The sequence below is a fragment of the Apodemus sylvaticus genome, chromosome 3, assembly GCF_947179515.1.
Source record: "Apodemus sylvaticus chromosome 3, mApoSyl1.1, whole genome shotgun sequence".
NCBI lineage: Eukaryota > Metazoa > Chordata > Mammalia > Rodentia > Muridae > Apodemus > Apodemus sylvaticus.
Window position 1 is genome coordinate 45,691,872 of NC_067474.1, and position 14,326 is coordinate 45,706,197.

At 39.6% G+C, this 14,326-nt stretch overlaps 1 protein-coding gene and 1 pseudogene across 2 annotated transcripts in view; one reads left to right on the plus strand and one right to left on the minus strand.

Moving 5' to 3' along the window:
* Positions 1-14,326, plus strand: part of Map3k7 (mitogen-activated protein kinase kinase kinase 7) — a 51,495-nt gene that overhangs the window by 20,732 nt on the left and 16,437 nt on the right. Inside the window, exons 8-13 of one of the 2 annotated variants that reach the window (XM_052176175.1) lie at positions 1,316-1,446; positions 2,659-2,740; positions 4,413-4,543; positions 5,076-5,205; positions 7,520-7,600; positions 11,471-11,535. In XM_052176175.1, the coding sequence (XP_052032135.1) occupies positions 1,316-1,446; positions 2,659-2,740; positions 4,413-4,543; positions 5,076-5,205; positions 7,520-7,600; positions 11,471-11,535 (620 nt within the window). The remainder of the gene's footprint in view (positions 1-1,315; positions 1,447-2,658; positions 2,741-4,412; positions 4,544-5,075; positions 5,206-7,519; positions 7,601-11,470; positions 11,536-14,326) is intronic. The other variant, XM_052176176.1, reaches the window with a different exon arrangement.
* Positions 8,050-8,178, minus strand: LOC127682011 (uncharacterized; annotated as a pseudogene).

The window sequence follows — 14,326 nt, forward strand, 5'->3', positions numbered from 1 at the left end:
ACATACCTCAAGTCTTTGGAGGTCTTCTTCACTAACAGGCACTTCACAGTTTCTCTGAGGAAGTCTCAGTGAAGGAACTGAGCGCCACTGTTATTTCACGGGCCTCTAATCACTCCGATGAGAATGTGTTTGTATATTAGTCCTCAAGTGATCAGAGAACAAACACTAACTCTTCAGAGCATTTGTAGACTGACCAAACCAAACCATCTTCAAAGTAATCTTAGCTACCTTGTCAGTTTCCTCTACCAACTGTAATGTTAACAACCTGTAATGTTGGTGTGGAAACTATAGGAGCCTTGACCAAGACAGTGTACTTCCTCTCTCACCTTTCAGTAAAGGGTTGTCAGGGAAGCACAGAGTAAAGGAGCTAACGTGTTGATTGAGTAAACTACCAAGATCCTAATGTGTCTGAAGCTACCCTGGAGTGAGGAGGCTTACTAAGAATATCATCACAGGCTTTAAAACTATAAGACAGTTGGCAGCTCACAGCCTGTAAGGTTAACTGCAACTAGTGAGTGTGACACCACAGCTGGGGAAGTCAGTGAGTGTGACACCACAGCTGGGGGAAGTCAGTGAGTGTGACACCACAGCTGGGGGAAGTCAGTGAGTGTGACACCACAGCTGGGGAAGTCAGTGAGTGTGACACCACAGCTGGGGGAAGTCAGTGAGTGTGACACCACAGCTGGGGGAAGTCAGTGAGTGTGACACCACAGCTGGGGGAAGTCAGTGAGTGTGACACCACAGCTGGGGAAGTCAGTGTGACACCACAGCTGGGGAAGTCAGTTGGCCACTTTGTGTAAATGTAAGGGTTTTTTTCCAAACACATTTGAAAATTTTGTACTCTAAAAATTCATCTTTCCTCAAGTTAGCTACTCATTTTTCTCAATGCATTTAACATTTGCTGCTTGTTGGAAGAATGTTTGAGCAGTCTCACTGTCAGTCCTGGCTGGACAAGACCTATGGGTTCACCAGCCTCTGCTTCATAAGTTCTGGGATTAAAGGTGTGCAGCTAGCCCAAGAAAAACAAGTCTTAGTTCTCTCTGTTGTTATCACCACGTGTTACAGACTTCAATGTAAGTTTTCCTGTAGTTTGCCCTTTGTGGAAAAAATTATAGATACTATATATATATATATATATATATATATATATAATGTTGAGAGAGAGAAAGGGAGAGAGATGCATGCATTACAACAAACAGCAAATGGTAAACTAAAAGATAAAAATGCTAATCCCAATATTGTTAGAAATAAACTTTAAAAATTCTTACACTGCCCTTGGGGTAGCTAATTTTTTCTCTCTGATTTTCAATTATAGGCACTCGACCACCACTGATCAAAAATCTTCCTAAGCCCATTGAGAGCTTAATGACCCGCTGTTGGTCCAAAGACCCTTCTCAGCGCCCTTCGATGGAGGAAATTGTGAAAATAATGACTCACTTGATGCGGGTATAATCCTTCTTTTGAGGGGTTTTGGGTAGGGGGACTTTAATATATGCCAACTTTTAATGGGCATTTAAAAGAATGGTAACTGTTTTCTGCATTTCCTGTATTACTCAAGTTAGAATAGGCAATTATTACTCATATAATTAGAAGAGAAAACATTACTATAGAAAAATATTTAGCAAGATAATGGCAAGATAATTAGACTAAGTTTCTGGGCCTGCTGTCCTATGCTAATGTTTATAGGTAAATATTTTGTTCCAGGGATCAGAGTCTATGAGAGATGCTGGCAGAGGGTGTCTAAAGCTTTGCAGTGCCTACAAATATATGTGATTGATAACATGCTGAACTAAAGTCAGTTGTCAGATTTCATCAGAATACATTCATTTCTACAGTGTGCTGGGGATTATCTTAAGAGACATGTATCTGAATAGTGTTATGTTTACTAGGCTTTTTTGTTGCGTGTTTTCAGGTGCCAATAAAAACTACACTTTTTTTTCTAGGCCTTATAGAATCCTAATTTAGGGGAAAAAACCCTTTTAGAAAGATACTCAAATTTCCTACTCTACAAATCTGAACACTTAGAATTATTTCAAATATTTTAGATTTCTTTTTTCTTTTATTGAAAATAGATTTTTTCCCAGCATTTTTCATAGCTTTGACTTAAGTTCATACACTTAAAACTTTAAGCTATATAAGTAAAATTATAACTGTTCCATCTTTGAAAAAAATCCTCCCTTAAATTTTACTTTGATTGTTCAGTAAATATTTTAGCATTATGTCCCCAGTTCCTAAGAGGGCTTCCATAAGCTATGTTCTTAATGGTTAAAATTTCGGTTCTAAAGCTGACTCAGAAGTGTTCATTCCCAGTTGTCAGACTAATAGTCTTTGCAACAATTCAACAGTATGTGTCACTCTTCTAAGTCCAGGGCACTATGCACAGTGATGCCACTATTCCCCTAGAGAGCCTCTCTTTTCTGTTAGCTTAGTGCTTGTGTGGGCACAAGGCATTGTCTACAGCTAAATTTCCCAAAGGAGCACAGATCATCTTCTTCATCTGATCAGGAAACATCAGTCCACGCCTGAGGGGGACTGAGCTGCATCCACCTCAGGTGCACCCTCAGCTGTAGCAGTGACAACGATGCTCTTGAATTCATGTCATGTACAGGCTCTACTCTGTACTAAAGGCATTTTAAATTGTGCATTGCTTTTATACAGTACTTCCCAGGAGCGGACGAGCCGTTACAGTATCCTTGTCAGTACTCTGATGAAGGGCAGAGCAACTCAGCCACCAGCACCGGTAAGCAGACGGAGGCAGAGAAGCCTCGGGATTCCCCTCCATCCCGTGACGTTCGTCATGAAGAAAGGGGTGATGTCTGTGTTTGCATTTTAGTTCCTCATTTCTCAGGGCTCAATGCAGTTTAAGTTTCCAGGAGGCTTGCTCTCTATGAAGGTCTTGAGATTAAGTTTCCGTGGCTGGGGTTACAGCTTGGTTAAATCTAAAGGATTGAATATTATATTGCTGGGAATGCTAGTCTTACATTGTTTCTCAATTTCATCTTTTTATGATAAGGTCTCACTTCTGATTCATGCTAGCTTCAAATTCATAGTCCTGCCTCAGGAACCTCGAGTGCTTTCACTAAAGATACATGCCGCCATACCTGCCTGTTTCTCTGTGGACTCTGTTGGCTCAGACTACTGCAGATTAATGTGAACACTGGATTTCTTTACTAGCGCTATTCTGCTTTTTGGTGTTTGGTTTGGTTTGGTTTTTTTTCTAAAGAGACTTATGCAAGAAGCTGATGTGTCTCGAGACTATCCCCCACTTGTTCTTGGTTTATTCTTGTTTTTGTTTTTGCTGTTGTTTCTCAGCTATAAGTACTGGAATGCCAAGGCTTTGGCCATGGGCTTCTTTGCAGAGCCATTAATTTCCAGGTTCTTGGTTACCTCTTCAAATACCAGGGCTCCATTTGTTTTCATCTCTATTGTTTTAAACAGATCTGGCCTCAAGTTCATCTGTAAACACAGCACAGGTCACTGGTCATCTGCAGATCGTGTGTAGTTAGGTGTGTCCCAGCAACCCATCTGACTTCACATTGGGGATAGAAGCCTATTCTATGGGACCTTCGCAGGGGCCTGGGCACCTTGGGGAGCCTGAGCTGGAGCTGAAGCTGGGCCTCTGCCTTGGTTTGAACATTGGGTTTTTGTTGGCAGCGCCTATGGTCCTTGGCTATGTAGCCGGCTTCAAATCTAGTTCCGAAGGAGCAGAGAAAGCGGGACAGCTAAGGCTGTGGTCCGGGCCCTTTGGTACACCGGGCTTAACCGCCTTAGGCTTCACAGGCCTTGACGGCCTCTGCTCGTCCACTCGTCGTGCTTGCAGTGTTCGTCTGCATCTCCCTCAGGCCTTGCTGTTGTGCTTCTTGGCAAAGAGTGTGTTCCTCAGGAACTTGGGCCAACTCCTTAAGAGATTTGTATCTTTGTAACTGGGTTTCTTGATGCTATTCTTGTGCCATTTTGGGGATTGGTTATGTGTGGTGTGGTTCTTGGACTTGGCTGTGTCTGCATGGTAACCCGCAGCACCTGAGTGACTGGGACTGGAAGAGAAAGTATCTGTTTTCATCTTATACCTGAATTCCATCCTCAGAGCTCCAGAGCCTGCTGTCTGGTAGGGACTGACACAATGCTTTCCAAACTGAGTTCCGGGTACTTTCGAACTCACTCATCGCCCGGTCTTGCAATCTCAGCTAATGGTCCTGCTTCAGGGTTGAACCCTTTGCGTTATTGTTATTCACGGCTAAGTAGAAGACTGGTTGATTCTTTAATGTGCTGTCTGTAACTTTGATTTAAAATGGGTTTGTTCAGGATGTTTTCACTGGTCTGGAAGTCTTATTTTTACTTATATCTTGTCAGTTATTGAATAAGGCATTCATATTATTCTTAACCTGTAGTCATAAACATATCTGCTTTTCTAGGCTCATTCATGGACATTGCTTCTACAAATACCAGTAATAAAAGTGACACAAACATGGAACAAGTTCCTGCCACAAATGACACTATTAAACGCTTGGAGTCAAAGCTGTTGAAAAACCAGGCAAAGCAACAGGTTTGTTATTAAAAGTAAAATTGCATGCTTTCTTTACTAGTAGTGATAATATTATACTAAAGGTATAGATTATTTGCCATCTTCTCATGTAACAATCCTGAGTTTTCTTTCCATACTATACAAATAAGCTTATGATGAGAGACATTAGATTTTGCTGTCCTTTCTTACCAAGCTAGTTGTTTTCCTTTCTCCCGTCTGTTGCTGTTGTCAACCCTGCCCCTTCCTCCTGTGATCCATCCATCCCTATCTAAGGGGCCTAAACACTGTGGCATACATTTGGTTCTGTGGAGCAGTTAAACAGTTCCCTCTCTCAGGGCTGCCGTCTCATCCTGTTCAGGTTGGTTATATTATGGCTGCTGTTGGTTATGATTGGTTACTCTGAGCGGCATATAGCTTCCTCCGTTACAAGGTTTCCCTCTTTCAGAACAGTACCATCGTCTTAAAAAGCCACTTGCCATCTTCTTCCTGGACTGCCCAGGGTCTCTACATGAAAAAATCCTCAGTAATTGAGATTGACCTGTAATCCTAACAGAGTGAATCTGGACGCCTGAGCTTGGGAGCCTCTCGTGGCAGCAGTGTGGAGAGCTTGCCCCCCACTTCTGAGGGCAAGAGGATGAGTGCTGACATGTCTGAGATAGAAGCCAGGATCGTGGCGACTGCAGGTAAAGGGGCTGTATGCCCAACGAGAAAATGCCTATGGTTTTACATGGTATTCGAGGTTGTTTTCAATAGGGCTTGGGGTTGTGTCTTATATCTGCTTTCTTAAACAGATGGTGAGTTTTCAGTGTTTTCTAAGCTTCCAGCAGTAATTTGTTTGGTTCCATTTTTAAATAAGAGAAGTATGGCTTAAATTTTATTTGGATTATAAAATATACCTTTCTAGTTATAGAATTTATCAAATATAACAAATATATTCTCCTCAAGTATAAACTCTCTTCAGAAATGAAAATTCCACTAATATCAAAGTATTTTCTATAACTGAGTAATTCCAGTGTTTTATGCTGAGCCTGAGAAACAGAAAATCATTGGCAGAAACTTGTGCTCCAGGAGCTGTGTTTCCTTCTTCTCTCCTGCCAGCAGCAAGAATAACCCAGCTAGGTGTTTGCTTATTTGATGATAAAATAAAACAGTAGTAGTTTCATCAGACATTGGTTTTGATAGTGTTTAAATTTCATTTTGTCAGCTCTTCAAATGTACAACAGACAAAGTAGCCAGAATAAACAAGAATGGCGTTTTGTTACCTGGTAAACCCCAATACCTTTTCTAAATTGGGTTTCATTTTAGTAGTGCCAAATTAATTTGGGTCCTGTTTTGTTATTTCTGATCTTCCAAGGTTAGACAAGAATGAATTGTAAAAATGAACATTGTATCAGAGCATGTGAAAGTGTAAACAAATAACAATTTAAAGTTTATAAATTTTGATCTATCTGCATATCTTTTAATTATATATACAGACTTTAAAAAGAATTAAACTTAGTTGTCTTCTAAGTAAAATATTCTGATTATGTGTGTTCTCTTTGTAGAAAGTGGCATCCAGATGAACTGTACTGTATTTGTCTAAACTAATCATAATCACTGATTTTTATCAACCTGCACTAAAAGCCTTTAGATAGGAAGGAATATCTGAAGATAACAGTGTCTAAACACATAAGCTATTGATCCCACACTGACAGGTCTAGATACGCCTCGTGGTCTTTAGGTGCTGGTTTTCTGTGTCTGTGTCACAATCTATTGTTTAACTTTTGTCCTCAAGGTTACCTTGTGCGGGCTCAAGCCAGTCACTTCACTGCTCGGGTAGCAGGAAAGCAGAGGGAGCAGAAGGGCAGAAGGAAGCCTTTGGGGCCAGCTTCTGCTGCTCTCACCTTGTGCCGTTAAGTTAGCCACCAGGGCTGAGCCGCAACTGCCGGTGCTGCATTAGTAAAGCCAGAGGCCATGCTAGGAGCAGAGAAGACTAGACAACCGCAGGGAAATAGCTGTCCGCCTCAGGCAGAGCCTCAGAAAATGCCAGGGTTAGGAGAGGTCAGGGGCCATGTGGTCTTCTGGTCTCTGTGAAGCACGATGTCTTTGTAGACAGAACCATACTCCCAACATTGTTGGGGTTCCACCTCAGTTCACAGATATCATTCAGAACAGACACAAGATTGATTCTGCCCCAAAGGGGAAAGTAATGTTATGATAATAGCTTATTATTTTGCTAAGTCTGGTTTTCTAATCAGATACAGATTTGTAATCACATATTATAGGAATGACATTTTTCCAGTTTAAGGATAATCATACATAAATAAATTACTTAGTCCTCTCTATCTAAATGCAGGACAATACATCCTTTGAATTCTAAATAATTTGAGTTTTTAACAAATTGTCTTACTTTGAAAGGCTCCTATCCCAGCTTTAAACAGCCTTCATGTTATACTCTAAACTTTTAAAACTGTAATAAATATTCAGATTAATAGAAACACTATAGACGTACTTAGGGAAATACGTTTTATGCTTTGATATGATAACTGTTGATAATCACGCAATTTGATTTATAGCACACTTTAGGAAGCACCTAACTTAGGATCTTCCTGCTCCTGTTTGTGTCATAAGCACAAACACGGCAGCTTGTCTCACTAACTCCTGCACCTCCTTTCCTGCCCTCCCTCCCTTCACCTCATACCATTGATTGTACTTAGGTAGACTATTTCTAAGAACACACTGGGAATTTAGCTTCTTCATTGTCCTGCTGCTTTGTCTATCTTTATTTGTTCTTGTTTTTTTCCTACTAATTAAAACCAGTGTGTAAAACTTCTGAAACTGTTTTTGCTGTTTAACGTTGCCTCCCTAAGCATGGATGAAGAGTTAGATAGTTGTGCATGCCATTCTGCATGAGATGTAATTCACACGACTGTTTCAGAACTGTTCTGTTGTGCAGTCATTTCCTGTGTTACTGTGTGTGGTTGTTTGCATGTATACTGTACATGTGTGTTTTTTCAGCCTATTCCAAGCCTAAACGGGGCCACCGTAAAACCGCTTCATTTGGCAACATTCTGGATGTCCCTGAGATCGTCATATCAGGTATCATAGACCACCTGTGTTGGTGTAACAGCTGTGGAACTGGATTAATGATCCTGGTACTTGTAAATGCTTCTTGCTCCAATTTTCATAGGGTATGGACATAGATACCTCTCGTGCAGTACCCAGGGAGATGGATAGAAACTGTATATTGCCACACTAAAACCAATTTGCAAACATAACTTCACACCTTCAGCAATAAGAGTCAGGTGAAAGGAAAATAACAGAAGAGAGAACACCGCCCCCACACTGTTGGCCAGGAGAGATAGAATTATATAAATTATTAAATATTTCCCATGTGAAAAAACAGAGTAATAGGATTTGAGTTTTTCTACAGTTAAAAGGCCCCTACCTGGCACAGATAATCCTGTTAACAATCTTAAGCCTTTGATGAATAATGGGGAGGGGAACAGATATTCCTGTTCCCGTCCAGTAGAATTTTGTATCTGTGACTAATTAAATAGAGTTAATATAACTATAAATACTCAGGGGTTCCCTGCATCATAGTTTAAGTTTTCAATTAGCAATAATCGCACCTGGGATAAGCCTCGTTGGCTACTACACTGCCACTGCACAAAGCTTCCATCATATTTTAAATGTCCAGGGTTACATTTTATAATCTAGAAACTAATATTGAGGTCTAGTCGCACATGTCCTCAGTCCCAGCACTCAGAAGACAGAAGCTGGTGGATCTCTGAGTTCAAAGCCAGACATGGGAGTGCAAAGTGAAACCATGTCTAAAAGAAATAAGATTTAATTCTTTTTTAAGAAAAAGAAAAATGGGTTGAGCTTCAAATTTTAATCTAATAAAACTTATAATTCCAAAGCAGAAATCAACAGTCTCTAGTAATTGCTTTGGCTTTAAAAAAACCTATCTCGTGTTCTTCTAAGGAAATGGGCATAATTTGTAGAAATTAGTGACAGATTCGTGGCAACCTAATGAACACACATTTTTTAATTATGCCATCAGTTTACCACTAAGCAGTAATTGAATACTTATGTGTATAATGTTATACAATGTTTTCAATCCTGTTTTATGTATGAGTAGTTTTTATTATTTTGAACTTAAAAATGTCACATTTTCCAATAAGTTGGGCAAGAGAAATCTCCTAGCTAATAGTTTGCTTTGAAGTGAAGAGTCTACAAGAGTCTGCATGAGCTTTGAAAGCTAGTGTATCAGTAGTGAAAGCTGTGGGCCGATGTAGGCCATAAGAAACCGAAGGGTGGGCTGTGTGAGACCTCAGGCAGGAATCTCTGACCCTGTTCCGAAATGACTGGAACACTTGCTTAGGAACTCACCATAGTTAGAAGAGCAGCCTTTAAAGAGTTGGATTGTATCTCTGACAGCCTTGAAGAACTGAGCTGACAGCAGCTCTCTGGTTTTCTGCCTTCCTTTTCACCTTACGCCTGGAGGAGGGTGCATAGCATGAGCTGGCAATGAGATCTTTAAAAAACATTCTTAAAATTGTCGTTTTTCTCTTACAAATCATAGATGTTTAGCACTTTTTTGTTGTTGTTCCTTTTTTAAGACAGGGTCTCTCTACAGAGCCATCGCTATCCTGAAACTCCCTATGTAAACCAGGCTGGACATGAACTCACAGATATGCCTCTGCCTGCCTCTGCCAACCAAGTGCTGGGATTAAAGGCATATGCCACCAAGTCCAACAGAAATTGAGGATTTTTACAGTGGCAGTGTCCTGGGTGTCATGTGCAGATGCTGGTTACTGCTTCTATCATGCTGCCTGAGGGTTTTCTGCCTTTGTGTTTACTAGAGAACATGTAATGCAGGTGTGCACATATCAAATAACTTTACAAATGAGGAACACTGAGATGGCCCAGCAGATACAGATGGGGACTTGCTGCCATGCCTGACAGATGCCTAGGTGTGAGCCCGATCTCGAAAACTGACAGGGTCAGGGTGGAGGAAGAGGACTGCCTCTCACAAGGTGTCCTCTGACCTCCACACCTGTGCTGGAGCAGGAAAACACACACTCACTCACACACACACACACACACACACACACACACACACGAACAACATATTTGAAATATAAAATGAGTACATTTCTAAATTAGTATTCAGTGCAAAAATTGAGAATTCAGTTTTCTAAGTATACACCCAGTAATTTTCATCTGCACCACTAGGAGCTTGAGTTATTTCATATTCACATTTCTAAATTATGGCTTTTAAACTTAATATTGGAGCAACAAGTATTTGTTGATTGCAATCCTCTTTTGCTTTTGTCTGAGCTGTTTGCCAGGTGGTTTCTGCCGTGGTCGTGCTCATTAAAACGTATTGCCTAATACTGCTCGCCTCCACTCATGCTGTGGCATTTGTTAACTGTCAGCTCTTCCTTATCCTGTCTCCTCAGTTTCCCTCCCCCTTCTCTCTGTCCCCCAGCGAGACTTAAACTCATATTTGGGGAAACTGATGGCATATAGGCACATGCTGGGTTGTTCCTCAGATTCACAGGTGTTGCTGATCTGAAAAGAGAGTTCCAGACACTTTTATAGTCTGACCCATCTGTGCTAATTTTATAATGAGGGTATTGAATGAAATGTGCCTAAAATTGCTCATTAGTCATAGTAGTATCCTTTTTGTTTGGGGGAAATGGAAATAGTTAAAGTACTCATGAAACTATCTGATTCAGTAAATGCAGTTTGTTGTTTTACTTTGTAATGAAAATTTGGGACATTATAGAATAAATTGAAATTTGAAGTAGATTTGAATTCAAAGTATGCAAAGAATTTTAAGGCAGTTTAAAACAGGCAAAGTTAAGAGCTATACTTTCAAGAGTGACTTTAAATTTGAGTTTAATATTCACTGCATGAATTATTTCATGAAACATTCTTAATTCTATCTAAATAGAATTAAAGTTCTTATAGTTTATATGTAAAACAATAACAAGCTCTCATGAATTAAGATATTAAATAAGACTAATTGGTTTAAGATACAATTTTTTATATCCAAGATCATGAAGTGTGAAAAATGTAAATGATTTATAGCTCATCTGAATACAGCTGCTCGGGTGTGGGGACTAAGTGCTGCCTGCCATTGCAGAATTGCATGGTACCACTCTCGAGGTCAAAGGGGTTGTGACTGTTGTACCAGCTGTTTCTCATAGTGTTTCCTTTTTAACAGCTGAAGTCTCGTGTAAAAGATACTGCATAAACAAACCTACTCCCAAGGAAAGGCGCTGCAGGAAGCTGTTGTTTAGGTCATTCTGTTCTGCTAAAAACTTGCTTATAGAATTTTTTTTTTTTTTGAGTTAAAAATTGTTGCTAACAAAGTTGTTCGTAAATAGCCTATCTCAACAAGCTGTATATATTTGAGTATAGAATGAACATTGTCTCCAAGGGGAAACTGAGCTGTTACTAATGATGAATTACTGCATTCTGACAGACACTAATGGGATTAAATGTGACTCTGTGCAATAATTTAAACCTAAGCATCCTCTTAGGCACTGCTGCGAGCTAAAGTCAGATGTGTCTTACAACCTGCTAGCAGCTGTAACACAAGGGCCTTGAAATAGATGCCGTCATCAGCCCCAGCCCCAGGCAGGCACCTGTTTAAACACATGGCAGAAGATGGTGGAAGACAGTTGAGCTGCTGTTTGTGCAGTAGGAGTGTCGTTGTATAGGTTGGACTCTGTTGTGGATCAGCAGCTTTTGAGTTAATGCATTAGAGTTCTCTTTCTTTCTCTGTTTTGGGGTTGGTGGGTTTACATATGAAATTTACTCATTCTTTTTTCTGCAGTGAGTTGCATAGATCTCAGGAGCATCAGATTGCACTTCCACTGCAGCAGTTACACCTTCTTGCTTGTTTGGCTAGATCGGAAGTTTTACTGTTTGTTGTTATTGTTTTGTTTTAAGGTAACGGGCAACCAAGGCGTAGATCCATCCAAGACTTGACTGTTACTGGGACAGAACCTGGTCAGGTAAGACGTAACATTCAAATAGTCTGTCTGGATAACTAGGACAGACAGAAATCAAGAATGAACCGTAATGTTCTCTGCAAAAGTGGTAAACCTGAAAATGTGGTCAAGAGTTTATTGCTGCTGAGACCATCAGTCCATAAGGAAGATGGAAAAGCACTGATGTTCCTAATTCAGTTTGATCTGCCTGGAAAAGCATGGTCACCAGTACATCATATATTTCTCATGCTCTAAGAAAATATTCTGTTCTGTAGCTTAATAAAGCATCATTGTCTTCTAAAGTGAATAATTAGTATGAATACCTCTTACTAATGAAAGAATACCTCCCTAATAAGATGCTCTCCTGGGGCCACCTGGAGAATGTTAACATCTTTTAATATGATATATCCAATTGGCATTATATATTTCTTAAATATCCTTTGAAAATATGTACTAAGCTGATGGCTAAACTCAAGAAAACTTCTGGTTATTATAGATTTTCAATGCTCTTGTAAATTCCCCCTTCTCTAATTTATTATAGCTTCTTTGTAAATAGTCCAGATAATGCTGTAATATAAGCCATAGAACTCTATAGTAGAGTTCTGATCAATCAGGATGTAAAAGTAGCTGAGTCATTAAGGGTTGTTTTATTTTTTTTGTTATCTAGTTCAAATGAATGCATGTGACATACATTTTTATTATGTTTTCTAACATGAATTAGGACTGAGCACTTTTGTTTTCATAAGTACGGTATTCATATGTAATAAATGGTTCACGTATACATATAAAACATCAGTGTAATTACTTGGAGAAAATATATATTTTCATCAACGTTTTATTATTTCATCTTTATAAGAATTTATGAAAATCTTTGTAGTTTCTAATAAAGGAATGTATTATAGTTCTCTATAACATATAAACATAAAAATATCTTTATAGGCTGGGCATGATGTTGCACGCCTTTAATCCCAGCACCTGAGAGGCAGATAGATATCTGTGAGTTCGAGGCCAGCCTGATCTGCATAGCAAATTCCAGGACAGTTAGTATTACGTAGAGACACCCTGTGTGAAGAAATGAAAAATAATGCTTTGACTTTATTTACATCTGGTAATATTTTATGACAGGTCATACCTTATACATCTATACTGTGTGTGTGTGTGTGTGTGTGTGTGTGTGTGTGTGTGTGTGTGTGTGTGAGTGTGTTTTATAGTCATGAATAAATTTAAACCTTTTCAGACTTATTCAGTAATGTTTTTTCCAGTGTATTGGTATACCCCAGAACTTTCTATTTGACTAATATTTAAAGGCTTTTAGTCAGTTTATTTAATTAACATTTGGTATTTGCTTTGAGTCTATAGTCAGATAAGAACACAAGCTTTTCAGCTGTTTGCTATTGCCATCTTTATTTCCAGTTATTTGAGCTCTAAGCCTGTGCTCTCCGACACTGAGCCTTTCCTCTAGGACACGAGTAGCAGCTAGTGTAAGAGCTTCCCTCTGAATACTCACATACCAGGCCTTGCTTTTCCCCACTGAACATATTCAGCTTAGATGTGGCTATTAACTTTAATGTACAATGCCTAGAAAGTAGGAAAACCTGGGGATTGAAGCAGACTGTGGCTTTGGGACAGTTATTGGCATGAACTTTCTGCCATTCAGCATTCTAGAAGATAAGGGGGGAAAGAGAAGGTTTAATTTGGCAGTAACAATGCTGTAAAATAGATGAAATAACCAGTGTTTAAATTGCATCCTATTTCAAGATTATTGAAGTATTATAACCTCAAAGTACCATGTGTCTGCTTTAGGATAAGGGTGACAGAGAATAATCATAGTATACTATGAAAGCATTTCACCAGGAAAGTGCCTGGGTGACCATTGGGTTGGATCCAGGTGATTACTCATGAAGATAGCTTTCATTCTGTGGGAGGGAGCATGCCCACAGCATGAGTTTCCATAGCTTTATACTGCACTTCTTTCCAAAATGGCTGAAGTGATTAGCAGATGCTCAGGGGAGATTGCTTCTGGTTTTAATTTTATTTTGAGTCTCCCCTGCTCAACACCTTCCCAACACCCCATCCCCCAGCATTGAGATTGGGAAAGAGCCTGACCAAAAAAATCAAACCCAGGTAGTAGTACAGTTGTCATGAAAAGGACAAGGTTATTAATGAAGCTTAGCATTAAATTTCAAAGGAAAAAATGAACTGACCATTTGTGTGCACTTGGGCTTGTGACTTGAAAAATAATCTCAATAAAATTACTTTTACCTATAAATTAAAAATGTAGACCTTTTTTGGTACTTCCCTTTCTGTTGAAAGCAAAGCAAACTTAATTACACATAACAATGTAAATACGTGAAAGACTTTCTTCACCATTACAGTTTACATGGTTTACAGTTAATCTGGGACATTTAGGAAGCACTCAAAATCTATCTGGCCTTTTAGAATCTTTGGGGGGGGGGAAACAACCCTATTTACTAGCTGTATCAAAAATGATTGTGCTCAGACCCTGGAAAAATAAGACAAACCAAGTCCACTTAATGTATGAGGGTCACTGCCACCCCAAATATAAAAATCATTGTCCTTCCCTACAAATGAGAAGGGCAGCCTTACCAAACACGGCTCTCTCTGCCTGCCTGCCTCTCAGTAGAATTGCCCCTGTTGGCAGCAAACAAATGAGAGTGAACCTCTGTCCTCCCCCAAATCATCCATCCAAAGTCTGTGAATTTCTTTCTAAAGCACTTTTAGTCAAGGTTTCTATTCCTGTACAAACATCATGACCAAGAAGCAAGTTGGGGAGGAAAGGGTTTATTCAGCTTAC